At 37.4% G+C, this 23,686-nt stretch overlaps 1 protein-coding gene across 3 annotated transcripts in view; it reads right to left on the bottom strand.

Annotated features, from left to right (window-relative positions):
• LOC131153098 (serine/threonine-protein kinase STN7, chloroplastic) overlaps nt 1–23,686 on the bottom strand; it is a 35,381-nt gene that overhangs the window by 6,923 nt on the left and 4,772 nt on the right. For all 3 annotated transcript variants that reach the window (XM_058105148.1, XM_058105147.1, XM_058105149.1), the window contains exon 5: nt 2,984–3,152. In XM_058105148.1, the coding sequence (XP_057961131.1) occupies nt 2,984–3,152 (169 nt within the window). The remainder of the gene's footprint in view (nt 1–2,983; nt 3,153–23,686) is intronic.

The following is a 23,686-nucleotide window of genomic DNA, read 5'->3' as shown; positions in this document are numbered from 1 at the left end:
AATTATGGTGAAAAGGACGATGGCTTTTGTCCTAAAAATAATCAAATTAGGGTTGTATAGCCAAAAAACAGTCGAGTATGATGAAAAGAAGGCTCACATTAATGAGGATACTGTGAAAAATTTATAATGCAGTTAAGTATTCCATTACTAAAGAAGAAGATGGAGATCGAAAGGTTGTCAATCATTTCTTCAATTGAATGAAGTTCCATCAGACTGGTATATTGTGCATGATGGGAAACAATAGGTTCACACTATTGTTGATATAGGAGCTTCTGTGAGTGTCATATCTTTGTGATTGTTTATCTGTTCTAGTTACCTCTAATATGGCCCCACAACTTCTGTTTTACGTGGTATTCTGTATTCAGTCTAATTGCAGTTGTTGCTTCTCATTGCATGTTGACTAATTTGTGGATCGGAAAGTTGAGCTTCTTAGTTCATTGTTATGTTTATGACTTAGATACATGTTACATTATTCTTGGACAATCTTGGCAGTTCCAACCACATGATATTTGATGGCAAGATGAATTTGTTGAGTATTATTCTGGCTTTATAAGGTATGATGCGCACTCACAGTCAGTCACAGAGCTGCCTCCAGTTGTTCTTGGAATGGAAATCCAAACTCTTTTGAAACAGCAGAGAATGAAACAGCAGGGCCACATCCTGCCTCATCGGCATTGCTCAAGCCCAACAAGGAGAAAGGGGCACGTCCATATTGGTTACACCTCATTTAGGAAGAAGAAATTTTAATTGTTTTTTTTTTTTGGAAATTTTGTTTTATTTTTATCTTAGGAAGGATTACAATTAATTTTTTTTTTCTTAGGAGAAGTAGGATTGTTTAGTCTCAAGAAAATTGCCTCAGTTAAATATTTTTAGCAATAATGACTACCTTGGGAATTGATTTTTTATTAGGGTTTTAATTCATTTTTATTCCTTTTTTGACTTGTTGTAAATGAATGCTTGTTTCTTTAGCTCATGACAAAGTTGGAGGTTAACATAATTGGTACTGTTAAGGTTAAAATGCATGATTTTAGCATAAATACTTTTGGTGATCTAAGCATGTGTCAAAGCTTGGAAAGAATTTATTTTCTTTGGGTTGGATTAATTCATTGGGTTATTGTAATTCCATGAAAATTTGAACTTCAAAGGCTAGTAAATGTGTTTGAAGGTGATGAAGGGAGCGAAAACATTTTTAACAACTTGTACAAATTGCTAGGGGTATGTGATGATATGCATAATAGAGTTTGCACAACATGCAAGAAGAAAATTTCATTTGCAGTGGAGAATTCAAGCCAGCATGGAGATTTATTGGATTTTTTAAAATTTGAATTCCCAAAGGCTGCATTTATCCAAGCAGCACTACACAATAATGTGTTGAGGTTTATTGGTGGACATGGAAAGCATTTTTTTTTTCAATAGAAAAAGAACTTCATTAAATAAAGAAAGAACTTATAATCAGGACAGAAGACATCTCCTTAGCAAATTCAAAGAAACTCATTAGACAAAGAAAGAATTTATAATCAGGAGAGAAGAAATCTCCTTAGCAAAGTCTTATAAAAACCTCAGGAATACTAAAAAAGAAAATTGCAAAAATAAAAAACAACAAAAGAAACTCAAGACGCGCTAAGAAGAGACTATCAATCACGCTGAATATCTGAAACACGCATTCCCTTGAAATTTCCATAGACCATACACCATAAAGAAACCATAAAAAGAATCGTTTCCCACACCAAACAATATGGTAACTTCCCTAAAAATATACGCAAGTTATGTTCCTTCCATATGCCCCAAAACACTGCAAATAAAGCACAGTTCCATAATGCAATTCCTTCCTTCTTCCTCCCAAACCCCACAAAAGAAATTGCCAAGAACTCCTCCACTGTTCTAGGACAAACCCAGCTTTCTTCAAAGTAATTGAATAACTTGTTCCAAACCTTCCATGCAAAATTGCAGTGCAGGAAAAGGTATGAAACAGGCACCGAACAATTAAAGCAAAGCATATATATATATCAGTTAGGAGAGCCTTTAAAGGTCTCCTCATCTGCAACAAGTCATTAGAATTTATCCTATTAAGCACAAACAGCCAAAGACACACTTTGATTTTAGGGGGGATTTTGACCTTCCATATAACCTTGTAAAGAGGCAAAGAGGAATATGTCCAAACCAAGAATTCAAAGAAAGATTTACAAGGATAGACTCCTGAAGAATCCAACAATGAATATCAACTATCATTTTTGAAAATACCCTACAATGTTCAACATAATCAACAAAGAAGATAACTCAATAGTTTCCCTATCATTCAAGGCTCTCCTAAATTGAAAATCCCATGAGCGTAAAGGACCGCCTGAACGAAGAAATGGGATCATCTTGCCCTGAGCTCAAGAGAAAAAGGCAAGGAAAAGAGGTGGGCAAAACAACATTCGCCATCCATAGGTCTTTCCAAAAACAGATATTACAGCCCTTACCCAAAACAAATTTAGTATGGGGGATAAAGAGAGGGTAAATCTGAGATATAGCTTTCCACAGACTTTCCGAAGAGCATCTAAAACATGTGAAGCAGTATGATTTGATAAGAATTAGGATTTGTGTGTGTATGACTTTAAGGGAAGCAAGGTTTTTCCTTTTGGTAGTGTGGCTGAGTGAGTTGTTAAGGCACAATTCTGGTTTACTTTGTGAAGGTGATTCAGGGTTTAAGAATTTGAGTGGGATCTTGGGTGGATGGGATTATTTGTGAGTTTATTGATTGAAGAACTGCAATATTTTACCATGAGTGATGAAATTTTTGTGGAGGCAGCTTGACTGAATTATGTTAGATTTGTGTGTTGTTTGATTGGCTTTTTTGCCAACAACAGGGGACCCCCACCCAGCCTTTGGGATGAGAAGAAAACCCCTGGCTCAATGTAAACCACACCAGCTACATGAGCAAACAAAATCAGAATAGATGCATTAACATTAATTTAACAAACATTGTGCAGGCTGCTCATACCTTCAGAAAATATAACATTTTGTGGTTTAATATCTCTGTGAACAATCCCGGTAGAGTGAAGGCCATCCAATGCAAATAAAAGCTGCCTCATTATTGTCTGAATGATTCTATTTTCTCTTTCCAACCCCTTTGGCAAGTCCTGAACTTCTCCAAGAATCATTGTTTCCACCTGACAATAAAAGTAACCATCACCAAAATTTCCATGTAAAGCAGACCTACTCAAAGACAGTTTCTTTTTTTGGGGAGGGGGAGAGGGGACGCAAACTAGGAAACAAATATATGTTATACTAATTCATCCAAATAGCAGTTAGGAATAGGTGGATTGAGATTTCCTATTTCACAGAGACCTATATACGGATTAGCAGATAATTGAGTGAAAACAATTTGTATCCTTGTCATAATAGGGACCTTCTTGTTAATTCCTTGTCAAACACCTTTAGCTTTGAAGAAGAATAAATTCTAACAAAGTTATACCAGCTGCCATGGATAATACATGAACCTTAGTTATAATGCGCTCAGTTAATGCGAACTCTTCCACACCATGTCTATTTGGGATGGAAATGGATTTAACAATATATTAATGACACAAAACAGCTGCCAACATTCGGAGCATATGGAGTATAGACAGAAACCTTATTAATTAGGACACTGGCATCTTTACTTACAGATGGCAGCCCTAGACCTCATAATATTTTTAAATGACATATACCAGTTCACCATTAGTTCATGGAACCTTGATTATATCAACAATTTGGCTTAAAAGGCCAAGATTTTCATGGAACTCTAAAGGATAGTCTAGAGTATCTTTGAGCTTTACATTACAAGGAATATTTAATCTGCTACTCTTACAAACCCACAACGAAGTAAAGTTTGGATGAATACTAACAGCTATCAATAACATGGTTGTCATGTGCATTGTAGTTGTGATATGGGGATTGGTTCTTGGTTGCTTTAGCAGCTAGCTAGCTGAATTAGTTTAACAAATAGGTGTATACTAGCTTACATTGTGGATGACATTTTCAACAGTGCACTTATGCAATTTACAGTGTTATTGTAAGCTTATAGGGCCAGATACTTGGTGAGAGCTGCATGGATATATTCCTCTCCATTTAGCTCCATGGCGCAATATTTTCTATCAAAATGATAATCAATCAGCCTAGCCTTCAATGCACATGCTAAAACTAGTTCATGAAGTTGGAAATACTCCTATATTTCTGAATATGCAGTTACATAAATTGATTTAGTGAGGAGCACAAGATGTTAGAAGAGAATAGGTTTAGTAATTATATGATGTGAGTGGGGTATTTTTGTCTTCCGTGGGTAGACCTGGAGCTGTACGTAAGGCTCCAGGAAACTACTACCACTTTTTTTCCTCTCTTCTTTATCTATTCTCTTCTTCTCTTCATCTCTAACTTTACAACATGGTATCAGAGCAGTGATCTCCTCTAAATCTGATTTATCTGAGTTGATTTCCGACATTTGTTTTTTTTTTTTTTTGGATAATCTGTTTTTCCTTTTCCTTTTTTATTTTTTATTTTTCGGTTTTTTAAGTCTTCCCCTATTTGGTTCTCAAATCTGATTTTCCAGTTGTTCTGAGATCTGTTTGGGGACATTCTTCCTCTCCATTAGGCTGTACAGCATCCTTGTTTGGATGCTTCGTGTGTCCGTGGTAGTTTACTAATGTGAAGTCAGTCGCATACTAGTTCTGGTATACTGCCTCTGCGCTGATGTTCCACTGGCTGGTTGTGGGCTGTTTTGATGCTCTGGGTGTCCGTGATTGATTCCTTGCAAACTTGTATCAGTTTCTGGATGGTTTTGATTGGTGTTTGATGATTCTATTTCCTGTTCTCGCCCAGACTCAGTTCTAGTTGCTGTCATACATACTGCTCGTAGCTGCTGCCAGGTTGTTTATTAAGTGCACCGGTGCTTTGCTGTGGTCTGCCCTGCTCCATGTGGACAAGTGATTCCTACTAGAATATTGTAACTTCAGTTCTGTGGTCATAGCTGCCACTTGAAGTTCTGGACCTTTTAAGGTCTGAAGTGCTGTTCTTTGCTAGTGTATGCTGGCTGATTTGGCATTGGCGCTGTGTCATTCATTCCCGATACTGGTGTGTCCTGATTGCAGTGTATTGGGGGTGGTTCTGATGAACTCTACACAAGTGCTTCAACTAATACTCTTAACATACAGATCATAACCATCAAATGGGTTGGATCTTCTAATTACTTGCTATGGTCTCAGGCAGTGCATTTTTATATTAATGCAAAAGAGAAGTCCAAGTATTTGCTACATTCTCCCCTGCTTCCAGACTTCAAGGATTATGAAGCTTGGATAAAAGAGAATGGAATATTACTTGTATGATTGTGGAACAGCATGAAGCCATGACTTGCTGCAAATGTGATGTTTCATAGAAGTGATAGAACAGCCAAGGCTGTACCGGATGATTGTTGTGAAAGGTTCTCTCAAGATAAAAATCAAACTCAGGTTTTTGACCTATATGAGAAGCTTTTCAAATATGACCAAGAAGGTAGACAGTATTACAGCACTTTGAAGTGTACATGGTAAGCCAGTGGCTCTGACATTGACATTAGAAAGAGGCAACAGACAGAGTTCTTGGCTGCCAAGTTTTTGTCTTGTTTGGGTCATTAAGTTCAACTCATCCAACATCAGATCCTTGCATGAATCCATGCCATCAATGAATGAAGCATATGCTAGAATCCAATGAATCAACAAAGATGGGTCAAAGTCTTCTTCTCAAGCTTCTTCCTGAAATAGTTCAGCCATGGTGCACTACATGTACTGTGGTAAAGTAAGTGTTGAAGGACAAGGACAGGGTCTCTACAACGCTTGCGATAGAGGTTGTGTAGTAGAGGAAGGAGTTCATCATGGAATTCTCACATTTGCAAGCATTGTCGCAAGGACAATCAAAATCATTGCTGGTATCTCCATGGGAAACCTACTTAGGCCAATGAATCTCTTGCTGAGGGTGTTCAACTGTTTACAATTCAGGTGCACCTGGCCACTCCACCTGGAGGTTGAGTATATCATCTATCATGTCCTGAGAGGAGTACAACAATCCTGTCTGCATGGTTCAACAACTCCAGAGTCAGTCTTCTACATCTAGTACTACCGTGGTCCATTCAAGTATAGTCAGGCCTCTTGCCTCTACATCCTCCGCACCATGGGTTATTGATTCTAGTACCCCCTCCCATATGACAAGAAATTCTCATTCATTTCAGTCCTTTGAAACCAGTTACATACTAAGGTTACTCTTGCTCATCATTCTATTGGCAATGTTCTTTTGTTTCCTTCTATTCTTCTTTCCCTTGTGTTATATGTGCCTAAATTTCTTGGTAGCAACTCCACTTGTTAGTTAGTCAATCAACTAAATCTCATATCTCTTCCATGACCTTCTTTCCTACTCATTGTGTTATTTAGGATACAAACAACAACAACAACAAACCAAGTCTTAAGTCTCAGTAAGTGGGGTCGGCTACATGAATCTTTTTCCACCAATTTATGCGATCATGAAAAATTTCCTTTGAAAAATTCAGGGCTATTAAATCTTTACTCACTACCTCGTTCCAAGTTATTTTAGGTCTACCCTACCTCTTCTACTGCCCCTCACAGTAACTAACTCACTCTTCGTCACTAGCACAGTATGTGATCTATGCTGCAAGTGCCCAAACCATAAGAGTTGTCCCTCTCTTATCTTATCTTCTATAGGATCTACGCCTAACTTACCACGAATATTTTCATTTCTTAATTTATCTTTCAATGTTATACCACTCATCCATCTAAACATTCTCATCTCGGCATATGTTTCAAGCACCTAAACCATCTAAGTCGTCCCTTCCTTACCACGAATATGTTCATTTCTTAATTTATCTTTAACGTTATACCACTCATCCATCTAAGCATTCTCATCTCAACAACTTTTACTTTTTGGATATGCTATTTCTTAGTTGCCCAACATTCTGATCCATAAAGTATAGTTGGTTTTACAGCCATCCTATAAAACTTCCCTTTAAATTTTAAGGGTATGCTATGATCACAAAGCACACTTGAAGAACTTCTCCATTTTATCCAACCTACTTTAACTCTACGCATTACATCTTCTACAATTTCTCCTTTAGCTTGTATAATAGATCCCAGGTATCAAAATCTACTAATGTTATTGATTTCTTCATCATCAAGTTTAACTTCATCTCCAATATTCCTCCTATTATTACTGAAATTACATTTCATATGTTCTGTCTTATTTCTACTTGTCCTAAAGCCTCTAAATTCTAAAGCTTCTCTCCATAATTCTAACATAGATTCTACTCCACCTTTAATTTCACAACATACACCATGAACCTCATTTTGGATACTCCTAGTCAGTTCATCCATCACTAAAGCAAAAAGACAAGGGCTTAAAGCAGATCCTTGATGTACACCTATTGTGTTGGAAATCTCTAGTCTCTCCACCTATAGTCCCAACACTAGTCATTACTCCATTGTACATGTCCTTAATGACATCAGCATACTTACAACATACACCCTTTTTTTCTAAAACCCACCATAAAACTTCCCTAGGTACTCATATGCTTTCTCTAAGTCAATAAAAACCATATACAAGTCCCTTTTCTTTTCCCTAAACTTTTTCATTAATCTTATTAAAAGATATATAGCTTCTGTAGTAGATCTCCAAGCATAAACCAAATCGATTTTCTGACACCTTCACTTATAGCCTTAATCTTCGTCCAACTATCCTATCCCATAGTTTCATTGTATGATCATTAGTTTAATTCCACGATAGTTATTACAATTTGAATATCTCCTTTATTTTTGTATATAGGCATTAAAGTTCTTTTCCTCCATTCATCCAACATTTTATTAGTTTTCTATAATTGTGTTAAATAAAATAATTAACCATATAATTTTGTTATCATCTAAACATTTCCAAACTTCTATTGGGACGTTATCCGATCCTATAACTTTTCCATTTTTCATTCTTTTAGTACAAACTTAACTTCATTGACTCTAATGTTGCAACAAATCTCATATTTTTCGTCTTTTCCTCATTTGTCAATTCTAAGTTTAAGTATTCTACTTGGTGTTCATTAAATAGATTACTAAAATAACTTTGTCATCTTTCTTTTATGTCTTCTTCCTTAACCAAGACAATATCATCTTCATGTCTTGTACATTTAACATTACCTAACTCCTTATTATTTCTTTCTCTAGCTCTTGCAAGTTTAGATATGTTTCTTTCCCCATCTTTTGTATCTAATCTAGCATACAAATTATTAAATAATCTATGTTCAGCTTCACTAACGGCCATTTTTTGCATCTTTTCTCTCCTTTTATACTTTACAAAGTTATCCATGTTTCTATAGTTTTGTCATGTTTTATACCAAAATTTCCTTTTGTCTTTATAGTTTTTTGGACATCTTGTCCCACCACCAACTTTCTTTGCTATTCGAGAATCTTCCTCTTGATTCACCTAAAATATCCTTTGCAATCTTTTTAATAGAGCTACCTATCCTACTCCAAAGAGTGTTTGTGTCTACCCCATCCTATATAGTCCAATCACCATCTTTGATCATTTTATCTTTAAATTTTATTATATTTTCTCCCTTTAGGTTCCACCACCTAGTTCTCTTATACTGGTTTATTTTATCCTTTCTCTTCCACTTTTTAATACATATATCTAACACTAAAACTCTATATTGTGTGGTTAAGCTTTCACCTGGGAGAGCTTTACAATCATTACATGATAAACAATCTACCATCCTACAACAACAAGAAGTCCTTAGTCCCACTAGGTGGGGTTGGCTACATGAATCCTTTTATGCCAATTCACCTAGTCGAGAGTGTTTTCCTCTATTGGATTAAGGGTTATTAAACCCTGCCCCACTACCTCATTCCAAGTTATTTTAGGCTTACCCCTACTCCTTTTCATGTCAAAAACAATAACTAACTCACTCTTCCTCACAGGTGCTTTATTAGGTCTGCGTTTCAAATGTCCAAACCCTCTAAGCCGCTCTCTTATCTTGTTTTCAATCGGTGCTATTTGACTTTTATTTTGTCCATTTTTGAAGGTTATTAAGCGTTTTTCTCTTTTCTTAAAGCAAGTATTCATTGTAATAAAATCATATGACATGGCAAAGTCTAAGATCATCTCCCCAGGCTCATTTTTGTTTTCATATCCATATCCTCCATGTATCATCTCATAACCTTTATTATCTCTTCCAATGTGTCTATTCAAATTTGCTCCTATGAATATTTTCTCAGTCTCTGATATGCCTTGTATAATACTATCCATATCTTCCCAAAATTGTCTTTTAAGGTTTTCTGCTAAGCCTACTTGAGGAGCATTAGCACTAATGACATTTATTATCTCTTGGCCCAAGACCATCTTGATTTTTATAATTCTATCCCGTACTCTGTTAACATCTACAACGTTATCTTTTAAGTTTTTGCCTACAATAATTCCTACCGCATTCTTCTATTTTTCTTTTCTGGTGTACCAAAGTTTAAATCTTGATTTTTCAATTTCTCTAGCTTTCTCCCCCACCCACTTAGTTTCTTGAAGGCAGATTAGATTAATTTTTCTTCTAATCATTGTGGAGAGCTTGAGAAGGGCGCCTATTTCAATGGTGTTGGTGGTGGTAGATTTTTACTCTTGTCATATGCTTCTATTTCTACTCATGGTGCTTGTCTGAATCAATGGCATGCTCATTTGGGTCATTGATCTCTTCAAAAACTACAAGTTTTTTTTTCCCATGTTCAAGTCTATTTTTCTCATTTTTTGGAGTTATGTCGGTCAATTAGGAAAGCATATTAAGGCATGTCTTCCATCTAGAGTTGAGTCTCATAATAAATCATTGTTTTCTTCATTCATATTGGGGTATGTGTGGTGTCAAGAATTAGAATAGTTGTCGATATTTTTTGTCCTCTGTGAATGATTTTTTGTGTATAACCAAGATCAATCCTTTAAAATATAGCTTTGAACTTCTTAATGTATTTACTTAATTCCACCAAGAAATAAAAACTCGGTTTGGCATTAGTATTCAAAATTTTGAATCAAATAATGCACTTGAATTTGTTCAAAATCAGCTTCAATTTTTTTTTCTTTTTGCTTGGCCAAAGGGATTATTCATCAAACCTCATGTATGCATACTCCTTAACATAATGGAATAGCTAAATGGAAAACTAGACATTTACTTAATATAACAAAATCAACACTCTTTCATTTGCATGTTTCTGAAACCTTTTGGACGGATGCTCTTCTTAAAGCCTATTTTCTATTAAACAAGACGCCGTCCAGTCTTCTAGAGGGACAAATTCCCATCACCATTGTGCAACCAGAAACATGCATATTCTCTATTGTGCCTCGTGTCTTTGGGTGCACATGTCTTGTTTATGTTCCACATACTTATCAGGACAAGTTCTTTCCATGTTGTTAAATCTATCTTTTTTGGATGTTTGAGAACTAAAAAAGGGGTAGATGTTATACTAGCACGAAATATGTTAGTGCAAATGTTAGCTTTTTTAAGGGGACAATATACTTCTCTAATATTAGATCCTCCTTGGATGAGTCTATTTTGAGTTTATCAACAATTTTTGGTCCCCACTTGTATGTTTACCATTTGATCTTCCTATTCCTACCCTTATCCCTTTGGTGAAATATTCTACTCCTTTCCAAATCCATCAATTATTTGATTAAAAAAAAAAAAATTAAGGGTTTATTAAAAATGGTAATCAGGCATAGATATCAATACTACTGTGTAGCTGCCTTTTTTGGCCTTCACTGTTTTGAATTTCGGTTTTGGAGATCCATTCAGTACTCAAACATGTACTCGACAGTCCTTAATCCTTGGTGCTTATTATGTTTCAATTCTTTTCCTGCCTAGTCCTATGTGTTCTTTTGTGTTGTTTGTTTCCTCTGTTTCTTTCTTTTCTCATCTATTGGAGCACTTGCTAATCCTAGGCAAAAGCATGCAACGTGTTGGGGATTGACCATGCAAGGAGATAACATAGGTAGAACAATGAACCAATATGTTAATCTCCAAGAATATGTGCCCCAATATCTTCCCTTTAGGGATTTATATTGTAAGCATTATCATTGAGTATGAATGTATTGTTGCCTTATTATCGAATAATATGAATAGATCATTTCTCTATCATATGCCCTATGATGTTTATTTTTTTATTGATACTATTGTGTGATGGATCTCTATGTTGAATGTGGTCCTTTCCTTTTTGTGTTGCGGCAATGTTTTAAAAGGCAAAGGTGTAAGGCAAGGCATTTTAACCCTTAAGAGGCGAGGCATAAGCCTTAAGGCATTGGGGCATAAGCATTTTAAGAACTTGTTTTTAAAATGAAAATATGTAAATAAATTTTGTATATTTTAAAAATAAGGAAAAATTAGGAAAATCACAAATAAAATGTAAGAAAGAAAAATTATATATACATTGCAAACTACTTGTTGGCCATTCCAAAATTTCTAACTTGAATACATGACATAAATCATGACGAGATAGCTATACTATTACAAAGTTCAAACTATTTTCATGATCTAAGATACAACTCTCAATTATTTTGAAAAGATTGAGGTCCAAGAGTTCTAGAAATCAACTCATATTATGACATTCCTTTTATACAACCATGTTGTTAAAAGTTTTTAACTTCTTACCTGAGAATCACACACCCAAAATGGATAAGACTCAACTAAAAAGGCGTAAAAGGCACGCTTTCTGTAAAAATGCATAAGCCTCAACATGAAATGTGTTGGCCTTTTTGGAATTTGGTATTTTAGATTAAGCCTCAAGGCATTTTAGGCATGTCGTGCATTGAGGCGAGCCTCAAGGTGGGCCTCAATTGAGTCTTTTAAAACATTGTGATGTGGAATACATAGGACATTGTCCCTTTACTATTATTATGCTATGATGACTTATGAGATGTTTGTTCTAGCAGAATCGATCGGGTGAACATTGGCTGATTTGGTTAGGGGATGGCTCTTAACAAGTGTCGTACTAGCCTCTCAGATAGGAGGAAACTTGGGGGCCATGACGGTATTAGAGCAAGGTTGATCACAATGAGCTCTAATCACAATGATTGGTCACCCAAAGGCTGCAAAGTCGGCAAGATCGGAATGGAGATATGAATTTAAGGCAAAAGTGATTGAACTTGAAACATTGGAGGTGAAATTTGCTGATTTTGAACACTATTGGAAAATTCCCAAAACTCCAAGGGTATGCCAATAGAGCTTGAGACCACCCACAAGGGCAGCAAAGAAGCCTTTGTGAATAAGGTTGTGTTAAAGAAATGGTTACTAAACTAGAGAACCTTGTTTCTTGAGTGAAATCCTTGGAGACTTGGCCAATAGAGTTTAAGAACTCCCAGCAGACTATGGGACAAATGCAAGCCTTCAAGGCTAGACTGAGAGAACTTAAGGGTCTAAGGCCAACTGTAACTTCAGAAAAGGGAGGATAAACAAAGCTTGAGGCCCCCCTATGGGAACTTTCTAAAACCTTTTATTTGTTTGAAAATCATGTCAAGTAATCTATAGATGCTATTAATTTGAGACTAGTGGCAACGCCACATAAACTAAGGAGATTAAGAACACCATGACCCAATTACAAAGCCAAATGCAAGAATTCAATGCAAAAGTGAATGTGCTAATGCAACAAGTTAATCAATAGAGAATAGGCTTAGTTGATAAGAGTCGGATGAGATTACCAGAACCAAAATCTTATGATGGGGTTCAAGATGCTAAAGAATTGGATAATTTTCTGTTTAATTTGGTACAGTACTTCAAGGCCTCTTTGATGGACATGGGGGAGGCAAAAATATGGCAACTATGTTACAAATGACGCCAAGTTATGGTGGAGATTGAAACATAAAGGCATGCAAAATGAGTGTTGTACCTTGAGCACTTAGGATGACTTGAAATGGGCACTAAAGACTTAATTTTATCCGTAAAATGCAGAGAACCTGACTCGTTGTAAACTATATGAATTACAATAGACTGGCTCAATTCAGGAAAACCTACAAATGTCCTTGGCGGTAATGCTTGATATCAAGAACATGATAGACATTGACAAATTGTCTTAGTTTTTCAGAGGATTGAAGCCTTGGCCAAAAAATGAACTACTGAGTCGTCAAGGGGTCTAAGATCCTCTTGCAGCTCTAGTGGCTATAGAATGATTAGACGATTATTCAAACGGTCCTTTGAAAAGGAAGAACCAATCACCTATTGATACCAAAATCAAAGCCTAATAAGATGAGTTGGCCAACGACTGGGAGCAAAGAGAGAAGGCCTTTTAATTTTGGGAGAGATAGAAGGCCATTTTATTGCAAAGATACAAGGGGCATACAAATAGAAGTCTCAAAGAGCCAACCCCCTATCTCTTGTTTCCTTGATTAGTGGATTGCCCTCACAAGAAAGCTCTAAAGGCCCTAAGTGAGGAAAAGGAAGCCCTTATAGAAGATCCAACAAAAAACAAAACTTAGTGGGAACTTTGAGATTCTTAGGAGTTGGGAACATTTGAACACTAGATGAATGAAAACAAGATCCAGGAAAAAAGTCTCATATACGTTGACATAGTGTGGAATGCAAGAACACTAAAGCAATGATTGACACAGGTGCCACCCACAACTTTGCGACTAATTTAGAAGCTCACTGACTACGATTGCAAGTTGACAACAATAACAACAAGCCTTAAATCGTACAAGGTGGGTTTGGCTATATGAATCCTTTTTTGCCAATTCACACTATCAAGGGCACTTTCCTCCACTAGCTTGAGAGCCGTAATATCCTTTGTCATTACCTCATTTCAAGTTATTTTAGGTCTACCTCTGCCACTTCTAGAACTACTAACAATAACTAACTCACTCCTCCTCACTGAAGCACTACAAGGACTCCAAAAAGTTGAAAGCAATTAACTCTAAATCCTTGTCCACTTTGGGTGTTGCATCTAGAGTACCTTGTTAATGAGACTTTGGGATGGAATGATAGAATTTACAATGGCGCCATTGGATGAGCTTGATGTGATATGTGGGATGGATTTTCTAAATATTACCCGAGCTATCCCAATTCTACTAGCTAACTCTCTCTAGATACTTGGGGATAAACTATGCACAATACCAGTGGTTTTCAACAACATCAATGAAAAGAAACTCCTCCTTTGCCTTTAAATTTAAAAGGGGACTAAAGAAGAATGAATCCTCATTCTTGATGTTCCTAGCAAACCGCCTACTTGGAAGTCTTGCCAAATCAACTTTCGAAGGTGCTCCCACCCCCACAGAAAGTAGATCAAGACATCAAACCCCTTCCACGAGTGAAAAATAGGCTTAGGCACCATATCGGATGGCACCCCTAGGGTTGGCTAAATTACCATCGACAGTCATTTTTTTACCAAACATTTTATAACCTAGCTGAGCATTTCAAAAATTGAGTTGAAATAAGGAAAGAAGGAAAATTGAACAGGCGGTCAACTAGTCACTAAATGGTAGTCGGCCAGACCCTGTTTTTCCTGGTTTTTTGAGCATGCATAAAGAGTTTTTGGCACCATCCTGATAGCAGTCGACCAGTCCCATAGGGCAATCAACTAGTTTTGTTAATTTTAAAATTTTACATTCTTTTGATTTGATTGACAGTCGATTTCGAGGGTGCGCGGTGTCATGGTCATTGCCACGAGTCAGGCAACAAACTAAGTTGTTGTTGGTTGGTGATTGGTAGTTATGGTGCTTGAAATTTTGAATTTAAATTCAAAATTTCAAACCCTCATTTTCCTCCACCATTCATGGTCTATAAATAGAATATGAATGACCTATTTTGTGCACGTCTTAGTGGGGGCTAGGGAGGATTTACAAAGAGATAACTTGGTTTTTTTGGGTGTTTTGAGAATTAGTTCACATGTTGTTTTGAGAGACATCTCTTTCTCTTAATCATCCATTCATATTTTTAGGGTGCATAACTGCATTTTTTGAGTATTCTCCCACTAGAAATTTTTGTAATTTCCAAGTTTGCATTAATTATGCTTGCATGTGTTTATGTTGTTGTGTGTTCTCTTCATGTGGTATGATATTATGAGTGTTCTTGTGCATAGCATCATTTTTTTGTCTCAAGAATGGTTTTCATGCATATTTCAAAGCCACATTGGCTTTGACACTGTTAATATTTGATTAAAATGAATGACCTAAATTAAATACATTCTAATGACAATACCCTTACTAACTCTTACTAATTAACATACAAACACACTTATAATAATATTGAAAGACATAAATAACCTCTAACACTCCCCCTCAAGCTGGAGCATAAATGTCATGCTCCTAGCTTGTTACAAATGAATTTAACATGAGCACCCCCTAACAAAGGGTAAAGAAATACGCTACTAAAATTGGTTGAAGCAGGAAAAATAGGATAGTTTTGGGTGGGGAATGGGCCATTGATGACAAAAGGGCAACGTTTATATGTGCCAAAAGCAAGAAACATACGGAGGATGCTACTGAAGGAATTTCATGACACCTTGTGGGCTAGTCATTTGGGCTAGCGAAGGACACTTCCCCTAGTCTAACAAGGATACTATTGGCCGCAGATGGAGGAGGACGTTATGAACCGCACAAAGACCTATCTAATCTGTCAACGGGACAAAGTGGAAAGGAAGAAAACGTCGGGTTTACGAGAACCACTACCATTACCCACAAGGTCATGGGAAAGTGTTTCCATAGACTTTATTACAGGCCTTTCGTGAGTTAAGGACTATGACGCCATTCTAGTAGTGATTGATCAATTTTCTAAATATGAGATATTTGCGCAGTTTCTAAAACATTGCTCAACAGAGAAGAGAGATCAACTATTCTTCAAAAATTTATTCAAATATGAGATGTTCCGAAAAAGCATTATCTGTGATCAAAATGCCAGATTTACAGGATCTTTTTGGAGTGAACTCTTTTTTACTAATGGGGACGAGTCTTACTCATTTCACAAGCTATCATCCACAAACTAATGGTTAGACAAAACGCTTCAATGGTTTGCTAGAAGAATATCTAAGGCATTTTGTGAACACCTCTAAGAAAAAGTGGGTGTCATTATTAGATTAGCTCAATTATGTTTTTACTTTCAAAAGTCGCCCTTTTGAAATTGTAACAGGTTAGCAACTAGTTTTACCACACTTTTGACAGCCAGTACAACGGAAAGAGTCCAAGCGTACTAGTTTACAAAGGAGTGGGTGCATAATATGGAAAAATAGTTCCTGCTCACTTGGAGAAGGTTTTAAAGTGTATAAAGAAATGGCAAATCAAGTAAGATGTCGACAACAGTTTGATGTCATGGATCTAGAACTTGTGAAAGTGCCTCCAGGGATGTTCTAATTTCTCCGTAAAAGGACAAAAGACTACTTCACAAATACAAAGGACCAATCTAGATCATAGAGAAAGTAGGGCAAGCATCATATCGACTTGAATCACTCAAGTGGATGGTAGCCCACCCAGTATTTCATGTTAGCAAGTTGAAGTCATACCATGCAGATGAAGAAGATTCCAACCGACGGAGAGAAGAGACCACTATTCCAAGAGGATAGCCTATAGTCAAAGATGTTGAAGAAATCATTGTTGACAAAGTTGTCCATGAAGCAGATCGTCAACAACAAAATACTTAGTCAGGTAGAATGGGCTAGGAGAAGAAGAAATCAGTTAGGAGAAGATAAAAAACTTCCAACATGTAGCATAGAAGATTCAAGACTTCCTATGTTCCAAGGCAACAAAATGAAGTTAGAAGATCATAAACATAGCAGATAGCAAAGCTAGTCATTCAAATGTAGGAAATCAGTGAGAACGCCAATAAAGAGTATAGGAGACTATTAGGGGATGACAACATAAGAAGATAATCTCCAAGAATGTGTGCCCCAACATCTTCCCTTCCAGGATGTCTATTGTAAATATTAACATTAAGTATGAATGTAAATTTGCCTCGTTATCGAATAATATGAGTGACCATTTTCCTATCATGTGTTATGACTTTTGCCCTCTTGTGTTGTGGAATGAATGTGACATTTACTGTATTGTGGCAATGATGACTTATGAGATTCATATGCTTGAAGACTTGATTAGGTGAACATTGGTTGACTTGGTCAAGGGAGAGCTCTTGACAAGTGTCGCATGAACCTCTCAAATAGGAGGAAACTTGGGGGAGTCTATAACACAATGCATGTAGATGGATTCCTTGACAACTCGAGGGGCATAGGAGTTGGTAGATGCTCCATCGGAAGGAGTTGGTTAGCTATCTTGAGTTTACACCAGAAAATATTGTCCAGATGGCTATATTGGATGACTTAAAGCTCAATTGATTGCCATGGCATACATTCAAACATATTATATTGATTCTCTTGCTTGACTAAACATATGGTATTGATTGTGTTGTTTGACTAAATTCTTGTATGGGGATTTGTAGAAAGAGATATACATAGAGAAATTCCCTGGGTATGTCATTAGTAAGGTACATAGGTTGCATAAGGCTATTTATGGTCTTAAGCAGTCTCCTTGAGTCTAGTTTGACAAATTTAGTATGGTGGTCTCTACATGTAGTTTTATCTAGTGCCACTCTAGTCATTTGCTCTTTGTCTTCAAAAAGAAGATAGGTGTGTACTTCTACTAGTTTATGTTGATGATGTCATCAACAATGGCAGTGACCAAAGTGGGATTGTAGATGTGAAGCGGTGGCTTCGAGAAAAAATTTTCAAATCAATGACTTAGGCATTATGTGTTACTTTCTCAATACTGAGTGTATAGCATTAGAAAGGGTTGAATTTATCTCAGTGAAAAATGAACCAATTGATACTTCTATGGATCGCAACGTGAAGTTTAGGCATGTTGGATTGAAGATAAACATTGATATAGGTAATTGGTTGGCAAGTTAAGCTAATTGATTGTCACTAGACTTGACATCTCATTTCCTAAGGGAGTGATGGGTTAGTTTATGGGAAATCCCAAAAAACCACACAAGGATGTTGTTTGTAAGATTTTGTGTTACCTTTCTCTCCTGGCAAAGGTTTGATGTATAAATGTAATAGAAACTTTGAGATTACAGGATGCTCTGATGTGGATTTAGATGGCTCCATGATGATCGAAGGTTTACTACTGGACATGCAGGAAGTGATCTTGTTACCTGGCGTAACAAGATAGAAACTACTATAGCAAGAACTAATGTTGAAACAAAATACTGTGCAATGGCTCATATTTGAGTTAGCTTATGTGTTTGAAGTCTCTTATCTCATAGATGGGATTCTCGGTAACGAACCTATAAATATGTTATGTGATAATCAAGTTGTCATATATATTGCTAGCAGCCTAGTCTTTCATAAGAGGGCAAAGTCAAGTTGATTTTCATTTTGTGATGGATGTTGTGTTGAAGAAGGTTGTGAGGACTCGATTAGTGAAAGACAAGTTAAGCAATATTTTCACAAAGCCTTTATTTAAGCCTAGTGTTAGGGAATGACAATGTAATGGGACAAATGTGGGAGGGGGGAGGGGGAGATATTGACTTTACATATATTCTTCAAGGATTTATATGAATATCAAATTACTTGTTTTGATGCCTATATTGTTGTTCTCTTAATTGATGAAAACAAGTAGTCTTTTTCATCGTTGTGTTTCATTATGATGGACTATGATGTACTTCATTGAACTATGAATGTCTTCTATATGAATGCCTCTTGACTCTATAATAAGCGGTTGTTTGTAATGTTACTTTCATGGTTATGTTGTGGTTAAAGAGACTTATGACATGCTCGTGTCTGTAGGCATGAACGTGTAATCATCGGCTAACTTAGTTGGGGGGAGAGCACTTGTTGAGTGCTACGCAGCCCTTAATTGAGTCCTAATTTGAGGGTCTGTGGCAGTTGGTATCAGAGCACAATGTGTGGGCACCATAAGTGGTAACATGAGAACTTCAAAGTTTATAAAGACAAATGCTCATTGAAGCACTTGAGGCAAAAGTTACAAAACTTGAAACCTTGGAGACGAAGTTCATTGAACCCCAAGGGTTTGTGGCAAAACTGTTAGAAGAGAAAAGCGTGCCAATAGAGCTTGAGGCTGCTGGAGAAAACACTAGAGGAAACCTTTACAGTGCACCCGAAGTTGAGGAAAGACTTGTGGAACTAGAGAAATTCATTCCACGTATAAAATACCTAAAGAAAAGGCCAATAGAGCTTGAGGCATTCTGAAGGAACATTAAGCAGTTTGAAGCCTTTGAGAATAGGCTAAAACACATTGAGGGTGTGTTGCCATCCCTTACATCCTAAAGGGGAGAGCCAATAGAGCTTGAGGCCTCCTTACGGGAGCTAACTGACAATTTTTACCAGAAAATGTCAAGGGGTCCATCAGTGCTTTGAAAGAAGATTTGAAGGAAATGGGCAAGTTCCAAAACATAATGGACCAATTTCAGAACAACTTGCAAGAGATGAGTGCCAAGTTGAAATTTGTGGCACAAATGTCTCGAAGACCGATAACTGATACCATCAAGGGATCTCGAATAAAAGTACCAGAGCCTAAATGTTACGAGGTTGTTCGACAAGGCCAACATGCAAAGGAATTGGACAATTTCATCTTTGATCTAGAACACAACTTTAAGTGTTCTTAGATCGAACTAGAAGAGGACCAAGTCAACATCGCGACAGTATACCTTTCCAACGACGCGAAGTTGTGGTGGAGGACCAAATGTGAAGACATTCAAAACAACTGGTGTGCCATTAATACTTGGGAAGAACTGAAATAGGCTTTGAAGGCATAGTTTCGCCTAGAAAATGTGGAGTACATTGTGCATTGCAAGGTAACAAACACCCTCAATGAGGAGCTATATATGGGAGTTCCAGGTCTTGATGCTTGGCATCAAAGATATGGTTGAATCTGATAGACTATTCCAGTTCCTCCGAGGGCTCAAAACATGGCCAAAAAATGAGCTGTGAAGACAAGGGTTCGTGACCTCCCCTCTACCCTCACAACGATCAAATGATTAGATGATTTTTCAAATAGTTCTCTGAAGAGGAAAAATCCAGGTTCCGCCAACAATGAACAAAAGCCCAACAAGATGAATAGACCTATAAACGGGAGAAGCAACAAAGGACCTAATAGTTTTGGGAGAGAAAGGAAACCCTAAACAACTAGAGAGTCGAGGAGTGGATATACAAGAAAAGGGTAGAACCGACCACCGATTTCTTGTTCTCTCTATATGAGACCTCATCGCGTAGTAAAGTGTCCTGAACGAAAGACCTTGAATGCCTTAAAAGCCTTTTCAGAGGGAATAGAAACCCCACAAACAAACCCAGTGGAGAAGCAAGATATGATAGGGGCCTTGAGGTTCTTGGGAGCGTAGGAACGTCAGACAAATATCAGCAAATCCCAAGAAAAGGGCCTAATGTATGTGGATTTACTACTACATGGAAAAAATACCAAGGCCATGATTGACACAAGTGCCACTCACAACTTTATCGCTGCCATAGGACCCCAATAGTTGAAATTGCAAGTTGACAGGGATGCGAGAAAACTGAAGGCAGTGAATTCAGAAGCTTTAGCCACTATGGGAGTCGCCTCTAAAGTTGCTTGCCAAATGGGTCTGTGGTCAGGATCGATAAACTTCATAGTGGCACCCTTTAAAGACTTTGATGTGGTTTTGGGAATCAATTTCCTTAAGATTACTCGCTCGATGCCAATCCTTGCTGCCAAATTGCCTGGTGATGATGGGAGATACCTCTTGTGCTGTGTCAGTAGCTCACAACACTATAAAAGAAAAGAAATTTCTTTCAACCCTCCAATTCAATAAGGGAATGAAGAGGAGAGAACCTTCATTCATAATGGTACCTATAGATTCAAGGGACAAAGAACTAGACACATGCTCGATTGAGATAAGGGAAGTGCTAGAAGAATTTAAAGAGGTGATCCCAGAACACCTTCTTAGGGTTTTACCACCCCGACGACAAATAAACCATGAAATAGAACTTCCCCTTGGTATAAAACCTCCAACTCGCGCCCTATATCGAATGAAACCACCCGAACTAGTTGAACTTCAAAGATAGTGGAACGAGCTACTAGAAGCAGCATTCATCCGATCATTCAAAAGCACTAGGGCCCCTGTTTTATTTCAAAAGAAATAGGATGGAAGTCTTTGATTGTGTGTGGATTATCGGGCCCTTAACAAGGTGACTGTCTATAACAAATATCCAATTGCCCTGATTGCAAATCTCTTTGACCAACTGAGTACAGTCAAATATTTCACTAAGCTAGACTTAAGGTCTAGATACCATCAAGTGCACATTGCAGAAAGGGATGAACCAAAGACCACTTGTGTCGCATGGTATAGAGCATTTGAATTCCTTGTTATGCCTTTGGGACTAACAAACGCACCTGCCACTTTTTGTACTTAAATAAATCAAGTTTTTCGGGACTACCTCTACAAATTTGTAGTCGTCTATCTCGAGAACATTGTGGTGTTTAGTTTGTCTCTAACTGAACACAAAGAACATCTACGTCAAGTCTTTCAAAAGTTTAAGTAAAACTAGTTGTACCTAAAAAGGGAAAGATGCGCTTTTGCCCAGAGACGTATCAAGTTCTTAGGGCATATCATTGAAGAGGGATACATACGAATGGATTCGACTAAGGTCCAAATCATTTATGAGTGGAAACCACCTACATCCATTAGCTAATTACGATCCTTTTTGAGACTTTCCAACTACTACAGGAAGTTCCTAGAGGGGCATTCTAAAAGAATCATACCGCTGACAAACCTGTTGAAAAAGGGGTCAAGTGGGGGTGGTCAAAAGATTGCAATTTACATTTGACGAACGAAAGAAAAAAATTGCAGGGGATCCAGTGTTAATCCTTCTTGATGTGATGAAGTCATTCGAAGTACAGGTCAATGCATCTGACTTTGCACTAGGGGGAGTTCTTTTGCAAGAAGGCCATCCAATTGATTTTGAAATTTGAATAGTACTAGGTGCCAAATGGAACTATACAACCCAAGAGAAAGAACTCCTAGTCGTTGTACACTACCTCAGCGTTTAGAGACACTATCTCTTGGGGTCTTGGTTTGTGGTAAAGACGGATAATGTGATTGTCACACTTCTTACCATAACCAGGGCTAACTTCGAAGCAGGTCCATTGGCAAGAGAAACTAGTTGAATTCGATTTCAATTTTGAATACGAGGCAAGAAAGACAAATCAAGTGGCTGATGCTTTAAGTAGGAAAATGGAATTGGCAGCATTGAAGTTTGTAAGTCATATGTCGATTAGTAGGGCTACTTTATCCATGAAGGAACTGAGTAGGAAAAACTTGAGAACAAACAAGCAGGACCAACCATTGATAAAACTAGTGGAAAAAGGGAAGACGAGGCAATTCTAGATGGAAGATGGTCTCTTAATGACAAAAAGAAGGCGATTGTATGTGCCCAAAGTTGGGAACTTACGAAAGACATTATTAAAAGAATGTCATGACACTTTGTCGGCAGGACACCCGGGATGGCGACGAACTCGGGCACTAATCACACAAGGGTACTACTAGCCGCATATGGAAGATGATGTAGTAAGGTATAAAAAAACATGTTTGATTTGTTAGCAAGACAAGGTGTAGACTGGAGAGAAAGAAGACCCTGGGATTGTTGGAACTTACCAGTACCGACAAGACCATAGAAAAGTGTCTCCCTAGATTTCATTTCCTCCTTACCAAAAGTGGAGGTCCATGACACAATCTTGGTGGTGATTGTTCGGTTGTCGAAGTATGCAACCTTTGCACCTGTTTCAAAGCCATGTTCTGTAGAAACAAAAGCCAGTTATTCTTCAAGCATGTGGTGAAGAGTCCTAGAGAGCCTAATTAGCAATAAAGATGTAAGATTTACTGGTGGATTTTAGGGGGAACTCTTTCGCTTAATGGGATCAAGTCTCAATCTTTCCACAAGTTACCACTTACCACCCTCCAATAGATGGCCAAAAAAAACATTTAGACAGTGCAATTTTGCTTTAATTCTATAAAATTTTTTTTGCAACTTATAAAAGTCCTTTTGAGATTGTGACATGTCAACAACCAACTCTTCCACACACTCTTGACAGTCCATGTAGTGGAAATTTCCCGAGAGCATACCAATTTACAAAGAATTGGTTGCTGAACATATAAGTCACTCGAGCTCAACTTGAAAAAGCTTGAAAACACAGGAAGAAATGGGCGGACATAGAGTGATGACCACAACAATTTGAAGCTAGAGATCTAGTGCTTGTAAAAGTGCCACTAGAAGCATTCCGATTTCTTCGTGGCAAAGCCAAAAGAATTTTACGACAATACGAAGGTCCAATCAAAGTGATAGAGAAAGTTGGACATGCATCCTATCGACTTGAACAACTAGAATGGATAAAGAGTCATAGGCGACCGGTCCATTCAATGTTTCACGTCAACAACTTAAAACCATTCCATGTTGATGAAGAAGATCTGAGCCAACAGAAGTCAAGCATATCAACCAATTTCAAGACGAAGACTACAATCAAAGATGTTAAGGAGATCCTTATAGATAGAGTCATCAACGAAGAAGATCATCAGCAACAACAATTCTGGTTAAGTGGATAGGATTGAGAAAAGAAGAGATCGGTTGGGAGAAGACAAAAGACCTCCAGCATGCCACGTAGAAGATTCAATATTTCTTAAACTCCAAGACAACAACATTAGAATTAG

Source organism: Malania oleifera, chromosome 4 (assembly GCF_029873635.1).
Source record: "Malania oleifera isolate guangnan ecotype guangnan chromosome 4, ASM2987363v1, whole genome shotgun sequence".
Taxonomy (NCBI): Eukaryota; Viridiplantae; Streptophyta; class Magnoliopsida; order Santalales; family Ximeniaceae; genus Malania; species Malania oleifera.
The sequence above is the reverse complement of the archived record's forward strand: the minus strand, read 5'-3'. Positions and strand labels throughout refer to the sequence as shown.